General features: G+C 54.4%; 1 protein-coding gene and 1 pseudogene across 6 annotated transcripts in view; one reads left to right on the top strand and one right to left on the bottom strand.

The window, feature by feature from the left end:
* The window catches only part of KLC3 (kinesin light chain 3), a 17,987-nt gene extending 1,465 nt beyond the window's left edge, over positions 1–16,522 (bottom strand). For 2 of the 6 annotated variants that reach the window (XM_035283576.3, XM_035283577.3), the window contains exons 1-8: positions 5,170–5,414; positions 4,547–4,812; positions 3,033–3,263; positions 2,410–2,476; positions 1,820–2,039; positions 1,288–1,375; positions 1,111–1,212; positions 401–574 (exon numbers count right to left, since the gene is read on the bottom strand). In XM_035283576.3, coding sequence (XP_035139467.3) covers positions 401–574; positions 1,111–1,212; positions 1,288–1,375; positions 1,820–2,039; positions 2,410–2,476; positions 3,033–3,263; positions 4,547–4,812; positions 5,170–5,311 — 1,290 coding nt within the window. In that variant the 5' untranslated portion in view covers positions 5,312–5,414. Of the gene's footprint in view, positions 1–400; positions 575–1,110; positions 1,213–1,287; positions 1,376–1,819; positions 2,040–2,409; positions 2,477–3,032; positions 3,264–4,546; positions 4,813–5,169; positions 5,415–6,339; positions 6,399–9,605; positions 9,703–12,802; positions 12,958–16,410 lie in introns of those variants that run through there. The other 4 variants (XM_078360141.1, XM_054249622.2, XM_035283579.3 and 1 more) reach the window with 4 other exon arrangements.
* On the top strand, positions 14,765–15,600 carry LOC103787290 (microtubule-associated protein RP/EB family member 1 pseudogene; annotated as a pseudogene).

Below are 16,522 nucleotides of genomic sequence, written 5' to 3'. Positions count from 1 at the left end.
GCTACTTTGGGCTGGTGGCATGGCCTCTGTGCCTCAGTCTCCTCACATGCTAAGTGGGGCAATAGCTCCCACCTCATAGGGACACTAAGAACCAGTGATGTGGGGACCAGGCTGAGAGGGGAGCTGGCCGCACTGAGCTCAATACCTCTCTAGTGCTGCCATCTCAGCCTGCCAGCTTCCTCCTCCACTGGCTGGCCTCAGGCTGCCATGGACTTAAGCATTTCCTGATTCCATGTTCTGTGTTCTCTGTGCTGAGCCAGCTCACGTCTGATGGGACACTTGCTCCAAGGGCCGGGCCGGGCCGGGCCTGGTGGGTCCCTCCCCACCATGGTGCTCACTCTGTACCCAGCCAGTAGGTGCCTCCCCAGGGCAGGCACCCCACCCCCGCACTGGGCCTCACCAGGTTGTTCTTGGTCTTGGCCACATTGGGGTCGTGGGGTCCGCCCAGGGCCTCGTAGATGCTCAGGGCCCGGGCGTAGTGCCGCTCCACGTCCTCAAACTTGCCCTGGTTCTGGCACAGCAGGGCCAGGTTGTTGAGCTGCTTGGCCACATCCGGGTGGTCAGCACCTAGGACCTGGGGGCCAGGGGTCATACAGGAGTGGTGGGACATGTGACATCACTGCCATATGACATCACTGCCATATGGTGGTCATGAGTTAGGGGTAATGTCAAAGCAGACAGTGACCTGAGAGGTTGGGGACCAGGGGACAAAAGTTACCATCAATTGGGATTACCAAGGTCAGAGGTCATGGCAATCCAGAAACTCGTGGGGTACAGGGTCAGATGGGTAGGTCAGGGTTGGGCTTTTGCCAATTGTCATGTCATGAGGGGTTAGAAAGGCTGTGGGGGGACCCAGTTGATGTTGGAGAGACTGAGACGTCGGAGTCAGGGTCAAGATCAAACTGGGATCTCAGAAGGTCAAGAGTGATGGGTTGGGTGACCAAGGCTCCAACTGGGGTCTCCCAGTACCAAACACAAGGGGCACCTGAGGACCAAGGTCACAATGTACGTGCTCAGGGTGCATGGGGAGGGCTACACAGGACAGGGGGTTCTCCTCGGGGGAGGGCTACACAGGACGGGGTTCCTCGGGGTCGGGCAAGGGGATGGGACCTTCTCTCGGATCTCCAAAGCACGCTGGCACAGGGGCTCTGCCTCCCGGTAACGCCCGCGCTTCCCATAGAGGACAGCCAAGTTGTTGAGCGTGGCGGCCACCTGTGGGAGTGGGGGAGGCACTGGTCAGGGAGTGGCGGGGACAGCCCCACTCCACCTCCCCGGGGCCTCACTCACCGCAGGGTGCTCAGGGCCCAGCGTCTGCTCCCGGATCTGCAGGGCATCGTGGAGTAGGTCTGTGGCTTCTTTGTACTTGTTCTGGTCCCTGTGGGGCAGTGGGCAGCCCAGAGATGGAAGGAGTTAGCCAGGGGTTTGGGGCAGCTGCAGCCACAGGGGCTGGGAGGAACCTGGCTGAACCAAGCATGGGTGGCACCTTGTGGGGGCCCCTCCATCCTTCCTAAGTGTCTAACACAGCTTGTGCCCCCAGACCTCTGTCAAGCCTCTAGCCACCCCAGGTCTCTTGCTGGCACTGTTGGGGCCCCTGGTGTTTACGCTGACTCCTCTCTGCCTGGCTAAGTGACACTCTCCCCCCAGATGTGTCCCACTCCCTCTCTCCCCTTCTCATAGCAGAGCTTTTCCTTCCTCTCCTATTCTGGCTGTCCCCTGCCCTGACCTCCCCAGATGCTCCATGCTGGCAGAGTGGGTAACACAAGCACCCAATCGGTCCCTGCCGTTCCTTCCCCCAGTGACGGCCAGCCACAGCACTCACCGGTACACCAGCGCCAGGATGTTCAGCATGGTGGCCACGTCAGGGTGGCAGTGGCCGGAGCTGCGCTCCAGGTCCTCCAAGGCCTGGCGGCACAGAGGCACTGCTACCTCATAGCGGCCCTGCCCCGCGTACTGGATCACGAGGTTATGCAGGGTTCGAAGTCGGGCGGGGATCTCGTAGCCGCCCTGCTGAGCCGCTGCTGCTCCTGCAGCCTCAGGACCTAAGTGGGGGATGGGGTGGGCTCTGAGTAACCGCAGCCTCTTGCTCCTCCAGCCTTGCATGAGGGGACACTGCCCAGAACTGCCAGACTGCCCAACTGGTCCCTGAAACTATAGCCCTACCCCCAACACTGACTTCTAAGATTGGGGTCACTAGCATCTAACCAGCTGGAACACAGCAACCCACCTGCCTTGTGGAATGTGAATACAGGGCCTGCCGTGCAGGGGGGCTACCCTGCCCATTGTCACATTCAGGGTCCTCCTGAACCTGCCCTTACCTCCCCCTCCCCTGCTCAGAGACTAGGGTCTGGCAGCTCAGAGCCCCCTCCCCGCCCTTGCCATCCCTCAGGGCATGTACCCCCTGACACCCACCTTTCCTCTCCTCCTCGCTGGGGAACAGGGAGGCCAGGCTGTCTCGGCGAGGCGGGGACTCAGGCTGCTGCAGGGACATGGAAAGTGGGGGGTCAGGAGGTGTGTGGGTTTCAGAGATGGGGCCCTGGATCTCAGGGTTTGAGGGAGGTGGTTATCACGAGTGTGAGGGGCCCCGGGGGACAGGCGAGGTTCTGGGAACTTCGTGGAGCAGCTGGTGGGGGTGTCTACAGGAGTGCTGCTGGGTCTGTCTGGGGGCTCTACGGAGGGTTGGGGGTCTGGGGACTGTGGGACACTAAGGAGGCTCTAGGGGACTGTGGGACTCTAAGGAACTCTAAGGAGGTTCTGGGGGACTGGGGCTCTAAGGAGGGTTGGGGGGACTGTGGGACTCTCCAGAGGGTCAGGGGAACTGTAACGAGGGTCTGGGGGACTGTGGGACTCTACAGAGGGACTCTAAGGAGGGTTGGGGGGCTCTAAGGAGGTTCTGGGGGACTATAGGACTCAAAGCAGGGTCTGGGAAATATAAGGAGAGTCGGGGAACTGTAGGACTCTAAGGAGGGTCTGGGGGGACTGTCGGGCTCTGTGAAGGGTGAAGCCCCCATGCCGCCTTGACCTGCCTGTGGTACCTGGCTTTCTGGAGATGGGTCATACTGTCGCAGTTGCCCCAGGAACTCCAGGTGGTGCTTCTCCTCCTCCAGCTGGGCCACAGCCTCCTCGCTGGCCCGAAGCCGCCGCTGTGTCTCCTCCAGTTCCTCCCGAAGCCACACGTTCTCCTGGGCTAGCCGCCGGGCCTGTGCCCGCAGCCGCTGCTTCTCTGCCTCCAGTGTACCCATGTGTGCTGACAGGGCCAGCAGTACCTGCCCGGGGTGGGGGTCCTAAGTCGATGCTGGTTCCTACCCTTCCAGGCAGCCCACAACCCAGCCCAGGCCTCAAATCAGGCTGCAGCCCCTCACTGCTATGCACAATACCCCAAGTTCTGCAGAGACTCCACCAATGCAGCTCCAGTGTCCTCAGTTTCCCAGGGGCCCCTCTGATTTCACCCCCACACTCACCCCAGGACTCAGTTTGCTGAAGAATGCCATCTGGTTCAGGGGTCCCTGTCACAAGGACCCCATAAAGCTGCCAAGGGACTCGGTCTCTGGCCTGGAGCCTCCCCTTCCCAGGCCTGATTTCCCCAGGCCTCGCCCTGCAGCATTGCGCCTCTCTGGCATTTTTTTTTTTTTTGAGGTGGAGTCTCGCTCTGTCACCCAGGCTGGAGAGCAGTGGCATGATCTTGGCTCACTGCAACCTCCGCCTCCCAGGTTCAATTCTCCTGCCTCAGCTTCCTGAGGAGCTGGGACTACAGGCATGTGCCACCATGCCTAGCTAATTTTTGTATTTTTAGTAGAGACGGGGTTTCACCATGTTGACCAGGCTGGTCTCGATCTCTTGACCTCATGATCCACCCACCTTGGCCTCCCAAAGTGCTGGGATTACAGGTGTGAGTCACCGCACCCGGCTCTGCCATACTTTTTTTTGAGACAGTCTCGCTCTGTCACCCAGGCTGGAGTGCAGTGGCACAATCTCGGCTTACTGCAACCTCCATCTCCCAGATTCAAGTGATCCTCCTGCCTCGGTCTCCTGCGTAGCTAGGACTACAGCCACGTACCACCATGCCCAGCTAATTTTTTTTGTTTTTACTTTGAGATGGAGTTTCACTCTTGCTGCTCAGGCTAGAGTACAATGGCTTAATCTCCGCTCACTGCAACCTCTGCCTCCCAGCTTCAAGCTGTTTTCCTACCTCGGCCTCCTGAGTAGCTGGGACTACAAGCGCCTGCCACAACACTGGGCTGATTTTTGAATATTTAGTAAAGACCGGGTTTCACTAGGTTGGACAGGCTGGTCTCTAACTCCTGACCTCGTGATCTGCCCACCTCAGCCTACCCAAGTGCTGGGATTACAGGCATGTAATCCTTTAGTTTTTGAATTTTTAGTAGAGATGGGTTTTCACTATGATACCAGGCTGGTCTCGAACTCCTGATCTCATGATTAGCCGGCTTCAGGCTCCCAGTGTGCCCCTCTGCAATAGTGAGCTTCATACCTGGCCCTCCCCCACCCTCAGCTGACTGTCCCCCAGCCCCCCACCTAGCCCCCCTCATACCTGGGCCTCGCCCAGCCCCAGCTCGATGGCCTCCAGCGAGTGGCTCACCACCTGCTGCTTTTCCTCCAGCATCTCCCAGCCAGCCACTGGGCCTTGTCCCGCCAGCGCCTGCGCCAGGTGCCCTGCCAGGCCACAGTGCTCTGCCCGCAGCGCCTCCAGACCCTGTACCACTTGACGCGTCTGCCGCACCAGCTCCTCAGGGCTCAGGCGCTCTGGGCCCAGCCCCGCGCTTCCGGGTGCTGCCACCTGCACAGACATTGCTGCTTCTGGAGGGTAACAGTGGGGGGGTCAGGGAATCATTGCCAGGGCCAAGCAAGCTGGCCCCAGCCTCTACTCCCATAATAGCCATCAGGACCCCTAACTTCTCCCCATCCTATCTCTTCCCCACTCCACCCATTCTGGCCAGCCCTCTGCCTCCATACCCTCTGCATCCCAGTTTCCACACACATCCCAGCCCTCAGCTGACTGTCCCCCAGCCCCCCACCTAGCCAGCTCTCATCTAGAACATTCTAACCTACCTTCCTCTGTCCTCCCAACCCAGGGTTCTGCCCAAATCCTATGCATAATTAACCAAGAGAGGGCAAACAGCTGGCCTGGGGGTCCCCCATCTTCCCTCAGCTCACCTGCCCAGCCTTCCCCACCCCAAGGCCCCTGGATCTCTGGGCCCAGAGCTCCAGGTCGGCCGTGTGACCTGGGAGAGGCACCCTCCTCTGCCGGGCAAGTGGGGCGGGACATGTGGAGGCGGCAGCCTCTGCGTGAGCTCATTCTTAGGGTGTTTTTGTTGGGAACCAGTCAGACCACTGGGGGTGGGGTGTGGTGGGAGGAGAAGGCTGAGGGGCTGGGGCCCCTGGAAGCCCAGGAGGCCTCTAGGTTGGGGGGGTAGAGGAGGGGGTCATGTGTCGGCTCCCAGGTAACAGGGGCTCCACCCTCTTCCATCACAGACAGGCTCAGCCAGCCCAGGGCCTGTTGGGACACACATGTGATAGGTGTGGTCCAGGGATGTCACACTGGCCATGGGACAGCTGAGGGTCTGAAGCCCAGCTCACAGTGGGCAGGGCCCCTCCATGGGACTTCATGTGGTTGTATGTGGGTCACAGCTTAGCTGGCGATGCCTCTGGGGTCCTCCTAGACACACACACTCCTCAGAAGCACACCTCACACACCTCACCCTCCCTTCTTAAAGGCACAATGCAACACCCACATTCTCCTCTCTGAAATACAATTTGACACACACACAAATGTCCCCTTCTCTCAAATACAAGACAGGGACCGGCATGGAGGTTCATGCCTGTTATCCCAGCACTTTGGGAAGCTGAGGCAGGCAGATCACTTGAGGCCAGGAATTTGAGACCAGCCTGGCCAACCTGGTGAAACCCCATCTCTACTAAAAATACAAAACAAAATTAGCTGGGTGTGGGGGTGGGCACCTGTTGTCCCAGCTACTCAGGAGGCTGAGGCAGGAGAATCTCTTGAACCTGGGAGGTGGAGGTTGCAGTGAGCCCAGATCGTGCCACTGCAATCCAGCTTGGGTTACAGAATAAGACTCTGTCTCAAAACAAAAAACATGGTATACTCATGTACCCTCCAAAAATAGTTACACACACATACTCCCTCATTAGAAATACAGTGGAGGCCAGGTGTGTGGCTCACACCTGTATTCCCAGCACTCTGGAATTCTGGCTGAGGCAGGAGGACCACTTGAGACCAGGAGTTTGAGACCAGCCTGGGAAACAGCGAGACCCCATCTCTACAAACAAAATCAAAAATTTAGCCAGGTGTGGTTGGTGGCATACCTGGAGGCTGAGGTGGAAGGATCGCTTGAACCCAGGAGGTTGGAGCTGCACCGCTCAGCCTGGGCGACAGCACAAGACCCAGTTTAAAACAGAAAAAAAAAAAAAAATCAACATATACATTCTCCTCTTAAAAATACAACTCTACACACACCTACATTTTCCTTTTAGAAATACAACCTAACAACACACTCAGGCACACACACATATACTGTTCCTTCAAAAACAATCTGTACACACTTCCCTTTTAGAAATTCCACCCAACTCACAGGTATATTTTCAGAAATAAAAGCCAAGGCTGGGCATGGTGGCTCACGCCTGTAATCCCAGCACTGGGAGGCTGAGGCGGGTGAATCCCCTGAGGTCAGGCGTTTGCGACCAGCCTGGCCAACATGGTGAAACCCCCTCTCTACTAAAAATACAAAAATTAAGCTCAATGTGGTGGTGGGTGCCTGTAATATCAGCTACTTGGGAGGCTGAGGCAGGAGAATCACTTGAACCTGGGAGGCCGAGGTTGCAGTGAGCCGAGAGGGTGCCACTGCACTCCAGCCTGATGACAGAGTGAGATGCCTTCTCAAAAAAAAAAAAAAAAAAGAAAAGAAAAAGATGCTAGTCTAAGCAGAGGAAAACTCACGCAGAAACTAACTGTCTCTCCCACTCGTGAAATCACTCACTCAGACCATCTCCGTGCACCTGACCCTGACACTGTCTCCCAAACTCACACAGCCCCATAAAGTGCCTCACACACCTCTAGATTCACATACTCCCAGGATCATTTTGGAGCCCCCGCCAGCTTCCCCACCTCCTCCTCCTCCCCCTCCAGGCCTGGCCAGCAGGGACTCCCACACCTACACACTGTGTACTGCGATTCAGTTCCGCTGTCAGAACAGAAAGCTGTGGATGTGCGCGGAGGGATGCCACGTTCACGCACACTTCGCTCAAGGCACTGCGTCCACCATAAGCAGTGCAGCAGTTTCTATGTCACACACGCGCAATCACATACAGTAAGGGGCCTGCACACTTTGTGCACCACAGACTTGTCACTGATCTCTCTCTCTAGATATATGTATATATGTGTTGATGTTGATGTGTGTGAACATTTAAAAAAAATTTTTTTGAGACAGTCTCACTCTGTCGCCGAGGCTGGAGTGCAATGGAAGGATCTCGGCTCACTGCAACCTCCGCCTCCTGGGTTCAAGTGATTCTCCTGCCTCAGCCTCCCAAGTAGCTGGGACTAAAGGCGCATGCCACCACACCCAGCTAATATTTTGTATTTTTAGTAGAGATGGGGTTTCAACGTGTTGGCCAGGATGGTCTTGATCTCACTTCGTGATCCACCTGCCTTGGCCTCGCACAGTGCTGGGATTACAGGCGTGAGCCACCACACCTGGCCTTTTTTTAAAATTTGATTTTATGTTTTTGAGATCAGGTCTCACTCTGTTGCCCAGGCTGGAGTGCAATGGGTACAATCTCGGCTCACCACACCCTATCTCCCAGGTTCAAATGATTCTCCTGCGTCAGCCTCCCAAGTACCTGGGATCACAGGCGCCTACCACCATGCCCGGCTAATTTTTGTATTTTTAGAGATGGTGTTTCACCACGTTGTCCATGCTGCTCTCGAACTCCTGACCTCAAATGATCCACCTGCCTTGACCTCCCAGAGTGCTATGATTCCAGGCGTGAACCACCACTCCCAGCCAAGCTTTTTTTAATTTTTAAAAAACTAAACTATGCCCAGCTAATTTTTGTTTTTTTGTAGAGATGGGGTCTCACCATATTGCACAGGCTAGTCTAGGACTCCTGTGTTCAAGCAATCCTCCCACCTCAGGTTCCCAAAGTGTTGAGATTACAGATCACACCATACCTATTCTCATACCTCACACACACGTATCAGTGGTTGAACTCACAACCAGTCTCAAGAGTCACCCTTACAACCACGACCATTCACACAATTTTGCCAATGTAACAACCTCCCTCCATAACCTCAGACACAGCTACACACACACCACTCCACGGCCAGACCAACAACCACAGCAACAAACACGCTCAACCACAGCCACCCAGCACTCAGGCTGCGTCCCAGACACACAGCAGGTCCCACATTTACAGGGAGCCCAGGGTGCACAACTGCACAGCTGGTAATCACAGGCCCAGCCCCACACACCCATCCCTGACGAAGACCCCCCTTTCCCTCCTGTCACCCACTCAGAGGAGAATCCCACTTAGATGTCCACGTCTCCACTCCCATCTCCCAAACTTACACACCCCACAACAAACTCTCCATTGCACACCACTGCCAGCCACGGCATCAATGCAGGTTACACACCCTCCAGATCCTCCCTACACACACACACACACACACACACACACACACACACACACACACACACAAAGGCTTCACATGCTTCCACACCTCACTCATCCAACCCCTAGATTCCACCTGTACCGTCCCATGAAACAGCCCCACTTCCGGACACAGCCCCACCACACACCATTACGGTGACACACAACCAAAAGTCAATCTAGTAACCTATCACTGACCCAGTGCCACGCTGTCCACCACACACACCTGACAGGCAGAAAGACAACCACAGCCACACAACCTCTTGATCAACATTCACGGCTAATCCTACAACCAGTTCCACTCCCTGCCATACACACACACGCACATCAGCCCAAGCAGAAAGTTGACTACAGCCGCTCTAGCTCTTGGTCATAAAGTGCTACCAACAATCCAATTCTCAACACACACACACACACAGCATTCCAGACACACAGTCAAGAGGTCGCCCACGTTTTCACATTGCTGAAAGTGTCATGCATACAGTCCCATCACAGGGTTACACGGCGGACAGTCGCTTTCACCTCCATACCCACAACCTGACAAACACAGAGCCTCACACACAGAGGCAGTCAGGAGCCCCATCGTGGCCCAGCCTCGCAAACCGCACCACCTTACCCTGGCCGGCCCAGCCCCGTGCACCAGGCTCTCCCGCCGTCACAAGGGACCCCTCCTTCCCTCTTCCAGGCCTAGCCCCATTCTCGCTCCTGTTTACCTGCGCTGGGGTTGGGGGCGCGCGGCCCCTGCCAGACCTCCAGACCCCGGGGAGTCCCAGGACGGGGCAGAAGGGTGTTCGGGAGCCCCAAGGCCCTTCCCGGCGCAGGGCAAACAGGCCCAGGGTTGCTCCAGGCCCCCGTTCTCACCCTTCACCCCCGCCCCCCATCATTGCAGCTCCCCAAGAGTCCCGCGCCCCGTTCCTGGTGCCCACCTGACCGCGGCGGCTCCGGCCCCGCTTCGCCCCCGCTGCGCTCGGCGGCGTCCCGCAGGCCAGGCACGCCCCGCCGCTCCCGCTGCGCCCGGCGTCTGGGACCACGGGCGGCTCCTCCGCGGGGCGGGGCGGGGCGGGGCGGGGCTGATGGGAGCCCTCCCCCCGCAGGTGAGCCGGCCACGCCCACCGCCCGCGGGAAGTTCAGCCTCGTGACTGCGGCCCCGTGGGAATGGCAGAACTTCGCACGCGGAGCTGGTAACCTCTAGGGCACGTGGAATCAGGGTGATTGCAGTGCAGGGCCCTTGGCTAAAATCTTGGAAACTTTAGATCTCAGGACAGTGGCTTTCTGGCAGTGCTGGCCGCAGAGCCTTTTCCTTGGTTGTGTCCCCTGCTTCGATCTCTCTTCCCACACATCTCATCGTCTTTAGGGCCACCTCCTCCGGTAGGCCGTCCCTGATTGCCCCCTTCTAAATGGCACCCTTCCGCAAAAACATTACATACCCCTCTTGATTTTGTTCACAAAACTTTTCAGGGCCTAAAATTATTCTATTATATTCCTCTATTTTGAGGGAGTCTCACTCTGTCACCCAGGCTGGAATGCAGTGGCCCGATCTCGGCTCACTGCAGCCTCAGCCTCCGGAGTTCAAGCGGTTCTCGCATCTCAGCCTCCCAAGTAGCTGGGAGTACATTATATTATTGGCAAGGGAATGTGATATCTAAGAATTGGGCTCTGGGTTCAAGTGAGTCCAGCACTTATTTGCTGTGTAGGCCTTGGGCAAGTAACTTAACCTCTCTGTGTCTTAGTTTCCCTAGTTAATAAAATGCAAATACTCGAAGGCTTTGAGAATTGAATGTTAATAATAAAGAAACAGTACTTTTCTTTTTTTAAGACACAGTCTCACTCTGTCACCCAGGCTGGAGTGCAAAGGCACTGTCAGCTCACTACAACCTCTGCCTCCCAGGTTCAAGCGATTCTTCCTGCCTCAGCCTCCTGAGTAGCTAGGATTACAGGCGGCTGCCACCAAGACTGGCTTTTTTTTTTTTTTTTTTTTAAATTTTGGTATTTTTAGTAGAGATGGGGTTTCATCATGTTGGCCAGGTTGGTCTTGAACTCCTGACCTCAGGTGATCCACCTGCCTCGGCTTCCCAAAGTGATGGGATTACAGGCGTGAACCACTGCACCCACGGGGACACAGCTTCCCCCCCCCCCCGGGGAAAAAAAGGCACATAGAAAGTACTCGGTGATACTCGCTACTGTCTGTATATTATAGGTTCCTTTTCAGAATGTCAGCTCTGCGGGCCGGGCTCCACATTGTCGGCACTTTAGCAACCGAACCTGGCACAAAGTAAGTGCTCAATAAACTGTGACTGAAGGAAGGAAACCGGCCAAAGCTGGGTGGTCGCTATTCTAATACAACTTGAGGATGAGCGCGGTGGCTCCCACCTGTAATCCCAGCACTTTGGGAGGCTGAGGTGGGTGGATCACTTGAGGTCAGGAGTTCAAGACCACCCTGACCAACATGGTGAAACCCCATCTCTACTAAAAATACAAAATTAGCTGGGCGTGATAATGCATGCCTGTAATCCCAGCTACTTGGGAGGCTGAGGCAGGCGAATCACTTGAACCGGGAGGCAGAGGTTGCAGGGAGCTGAGATCAAGTGACTGCGCTCCAGCCTGGGCAACAACAGCCAAACTACGACTCAAAGTAAATAAAAAACTTAAAAGGCGCGAGGTACCCGGGTCACTGCACTGTGGGATTCTTCCAGCAGAGGGCGCTGCTGGTCTGTGGCTCCAGCACAACTCCGCGCCCCTCCCCACTCCCCTTTGAATTGCAGCCAACATGCCCTTTACTTCCTTGTCCTCTGAGCTCCCGTGCTGATGCTTTCTCCTCTAGGATGCACTTTTTACCTCCCAGGTTTGCAGACTCTTGGGCTCCCACGTTCAGCCCTGCCAACTCTAGGTCATCAGTGTTGGGGGACAGATCTGACCCGTATTAGGCTATGACCCCCAAAAAGGGAGAACGGCGCTGGGGGCCATGCCAGTTTCTACCACATCCACAGTGCCACCCAGCACAGGCCCAGGACAGAGAAGGCATTCGGGACAATGGGTGCTGATTAAATCATGGAAATAAAAATTCAAACTCATATCCTAACTACTCCAGCCTTTGTCTTTTGTTTTTGTTTTTTGAGCTGGAGTCTCACTCTGTCGCTCAGGCTGGAATGCAGTGGCACGATCTTGGCTCATTGCAACCTCCACCTCCCAGGTTCAACCAATTCTCCCACCTCAGCCTCCCAAGTAGCTGAGATTACAGGCCCCTGCCATCATGCCTGGATAATTTTTGTAGAGATGGAGTTTCGCCATGTTGGCCAGGCTGGTCTCAAACTCTGGACCTCAGGTGATTTACCCATCTCTGCCTCCCAGAGGGCTGGGATTACAGGCATGAGTCATCATACCTGGCCTACTCCAGCTTTTTTTGGGGGGGGTGGGGGAGTAGGAGGGAGGAGAGGAGGGAGGGGAGACTTTTTTCCTTTTTTTGGGAAGGGGGGAAGAGAGACGAGGTTTCACCATATTGGCTAAGCTGGTCTCAAACTTCTGACCTTGTAATCTGCCCGCCTTGGCCTCCCAAAGTGCTGGGATTACAGGCATTAGCCACCACACTGGGCCTACTCCAGCTTTTTTTTTAAAGACGGGCATCACCCAGGCTTGAGTACAATGGCAAAATCATAGCTCACTGCAGCCTCGACTTCCCAGGTTCAAGCAATGTTCCCTCCTCATCTCCCAAGTCCCAGGTAGCTGGGACTACAAACGCACCACCATGCCCAGCTAGTTTTTATTGTTTTTTATAAAGATGAGGTCTCCCTATGTTGGCCAGGCCTCAATCGATCCTCCTGCCTCGGCCTCCCAAAGTGCTGGGATTACAGGCATGTGCCACCACACCTGGCTCATTTTGTATTTTTAGTAGTTAGGGTTTCCCCATTTTGGTCAGGCTGGTCTCAACCTCCCAACCTCAGGTGATCCGCCCACCTCAGCCTCCCAAAGTCCTGAGATTACAGGCCTGAGCCACTGCTCCTGGCCTAGCTCCAGCTATTTCTACAGCAGATAGAGAACTGAAGGGCAGCAGAGCCCTTCCCCTGTTCCCCATTTTTTTTTGGCCTCAGGACACCGGACATTGGTTCTGGATCCGCCACGTGCTTACCTCGAGTCAGTGCAGGGACTGGAGCCAGAAACCCAGGTATGAATCTCAGCTGGGTCATCTGCTAGCTGTGTGACCCTCTGAGCCAAGAAGTAATCTCTCTGGACCTCAGATTCTCCGTCTATAGAACAGGATTCACAGGGTACCCTCCTTTGAGCCTGTGGTAAGGATTAATGTATAATCACCGGCCAGGAGTGGTGGCTCACGCCCGTAATTCCAGCACTTTGGGAGGCTGAGGCGAGCAGATCATGAGATCAGGAGTTTGAGACCATCCTGGCCAACATGGTGAAACTGTCTTTACTAAAAATACAAAAATTAGCTAGGCGTGGTGGTGTGTGCCTGCAGTCCCAGCTACTTGGGAAGCTGAGGCAGGAGAATCGCTTGAACCCAGGAGGCAGAGGTTGCAGTGAGCCGAGATCATACCACTGCACTCCAGCCTGGAGACAGAGCAAGGCTCTTTCTCAAAAAAAAAAAAAAAAAAAAAAAAAAAGGAAAATCCCCCAGAAAAGACTTATAATAGGGTAGCACATGGTAAATACTGTGTGTTGGGAGGAGGGCAGGAGATGGAGATTGGGGGGAGCCAGGCAGATCTAGGGTTTGTTTTTGAGACAGTTTCTCACTGTCCCCCTAGGCTAGAGTGCAGTGGTGCGTTCTCAGCTCACTGCAATCTCCGCATCCTGGGTTCAAGTGATTCTCCTGCCTCAGCCTCCTAAGTAGCTGGGATTACAGGTGCACATCACCTCACCCGACTAATTTTTTGTATTTTTAGTAGAGATAGGGTGCCACTATGTTGGCCAGGCTGGTCTCAAACTCCTGATCTCATGATCCGCCCATCTCAGCCTCCCATAGTGCTGGGATTACATGCATGAGCCGCCACGCCCGGCCAGATCTAGGTTTAAATCCTGGCCTTGCTGCCACGTAAATTGGGGCAATAGTGATCTCTGGCTGAGCCTGTTTTCTCATCTGTAAAACGGGGATGATCACACTCATCACATAGCATTTCAGTGAGGATTAAATGAGATGAAGATTGAAAGAACAAAATGTTAACTAAGGAAAACCTTTCTTCAGGCCAGCCCTGTCCCAAGTATTTACACAGCGCCAACAACGGCTGACGTTTGAGTAACCCAAGACTGCCCTGTGCCATCTACTATATGCAAATTGTTAATCTTCACACCAGCTGCCATGATTCACTCCATTCCACAGGTGAAAAAGATGAGGCACAGAGAGGTTGAGTAATTTGTCCAAGGTCACACAGCCAAGGAGTAGCAGAGCCCCAGAATCTTTGCAGCTGAGCCCCCAAGAGAGGCACTATTACCAGCCCCACCTAAAAATGAGGAAACTGATCAGATGGGGGTCACTCATACCTGTCATCAGTGCTTTGGGAGGCTGAGGCAAGACTGCTTAAGCCTAGGAGTTTGAGACCAGCTTGGGCAACATAAGGCAAACCTGTCTCTACAAAACAATATATATGTATGTATGTTTATTTGAGACAGAGTCTGTTGCCCAGGCTGGAGTGCAGTGGTGTGATCTTGGCTCACTGCAACCTCTACCTCCCAGGTTCAAGCAATTCTCCTGTCTCAGCCTCCTGAGTAGCCGGAATTCCAGGCGCCCAACGCCACACCTGGCCTGTTTATTTTTTTGAGACAAAGTGTCACTCCGTCACCCAGGCTGGAGTGCAGTGGTATGTTATCAGCTTACTGCAGCCTCCGCCTCCCCGGTTCAAGCCATTCTTCGGCCTCAGCCTCCCTAGCAGCTGGGACTACAGGCATGTATCACCATGCCCAAGTAATTTTTTTTTGTATTTTTAGTAGAGATGGGGTTTCACCATGTTGGTTAGGCTGGTCTCGAACTCCTGACCTCAAGTGATCCACCCACCTCAGCCTCTCAAAGTGCTGGGATTACAGGTGTGATCCACAGTGTCTGGCAAAAAAAAAAATCTTTAAGAAATTAGCCATGAGTGGGCGGGGTCTGGCGGTTTGAATGAGAAGATGGAACCGGAGCCGGGTGCGGGCAGTGGACATGGTTCTGCTGAGAGCCGAAGATGGCCGTGAACGTACACTCAACGTCAGCGACAGGTGATAATCTAAGTCCACATGGCATGCGGGCCTGGATCAATGAGTCTCTGCAGCTGAATCTGACAAAGATCGAACAGCTGTGCGCAGGGGCTGCCTATGGTCAGTTTACGGACATGCTGTTCCCTGGCTCCACTGCTTGAAGAAAGTGAAATTCCAAGCTAAGCTAGAACATGAGTACACCCAGAACTTCAAAATACAAGCGGGTTTTAAGAGGATGGGTGTTGACAAAATTCCTGTGGACAAATTAGTAAAAGGAAAGTTTCAGGACAATTGTGAATTCCTTCAGTGATTCAAGAAGTTTTCTGTCGCAAACTATGACGGAAAAGACTCTGACCCTGTGGCTGCCAGACAAGGTCAAGAAACGGCGGTGGCTCCTCCCTCGTTGCTCCAGCTCTGAATAAACCTAAGAAACCTCTTAGTTCTAGCAGTGCAGCTCCCCAGAGGCCCATCTCAACACAGAAATGTTGCGGCTCCTCAGGCTGGCCCTGGCATGCTGCGAAAGAACCCTGGTGTGGGCAATGGGGATGACGAGGCAGCTGAGTTGATGCACCTGGTCAACGTACTGAAACTTACTGTTGAAGACTTGGAGGCCGGGCGCGGTGCCTCACGCCTGTAATCCCAGCACTTTGGGAGGCCGAGGCGGGTGGATCACGAGGTCAAGAGATCGAGACCATTCTGGTCAACATGGTGAAACCCTGTCTCTACTAAAAATACAAAAAATTAGCTGGGCCTGGTGGCCCGTGCCTGTAATCCCAGCTACTCAGGAGGCTGAGGCAGGAGAATTGCCTGAACCCAGGAGGCGGAGGTTGCAGTGAGCCGAGATCGTGCCATTGCACTCCAGCCTGGGTTACAAGAGTGAAACTCCGTCTCAAAAAAAAAAAAAAAAAAAAAAAAAAGACTTGGAAAAAAAGAGGGATTTCTACTTTGGAAAGCTACGGAACACTGAATTGATTTGCCAGGAGAATGAGGGGGGAAAACAAGCTGGTATTGCGGAGGATTGTAGCCATTCTGTATGCCACAGATGGGAGGCTTTGTGATACCTGAGGAAGGGGGCCCACGGGAGGAGCAGGAAGAGTATGAACAGCCTGGAGCAGCAGAGCAACACCCGGACTCCTCACTCCGAATCACGTGCTGCACTGTCAAATACTCCCTTTCAGTATCCTTAGAGGCCTCACTGGTTTCTTTTCATAAGCAAAAAGTACCTCTTCTTAAAGCGCACTTTGCAGACGTCACGCCTTTTCCAGTAAGTTTGAGTTAGGAGCTTTCACCTTGTAGCGGAGCAGTATCAACATCTAGTCGGTTCACCTGGGAAACAAAGAGGCTGACCCTGGGGCTCACCGTTCGGATTCGGGTCACACTGAGTGTTGCCGGAGGGGTTATGTCATGTGCTGAGGCAGTAGCCTCAGTGGAGAAATGTCAAGACTGAATTGAATTTTAAGCTAATGTGAAATCGGAGAATGTTGTAGTAAATAAATGCCTTAAGAGTATTTAAAAAAAAAAAAAGAAAAGAAATTAGCCATGTCTGATGTCTCATACCTGGTCTCAGCTACTCAGGAAGCTGAAGCAGGGGGATCGCTGGAGTTTAGCAGCTTGAGGCCAAAGTGAGCTGTGACCATGCCACTCCACTTCAGTCTGGGTGACAGCAAAC

The sequence above is a fragment of the Callithrix jacchus genome, chromosome 22 (genome assembly GCF_049354715.1).
Source record: "Callithrix jacchus isolate 240 chromosome 22, calJac240_pri, whole genome shotgun sequence".
NCBI lineage: Eukaryota > Metazoa > Chordata > Mammalia > Primates > Cebidae > Callithrix > Callithrix jacchus.
This window is presented reverse-complemented; position numbering and strand designations above follow the sequence as displayed.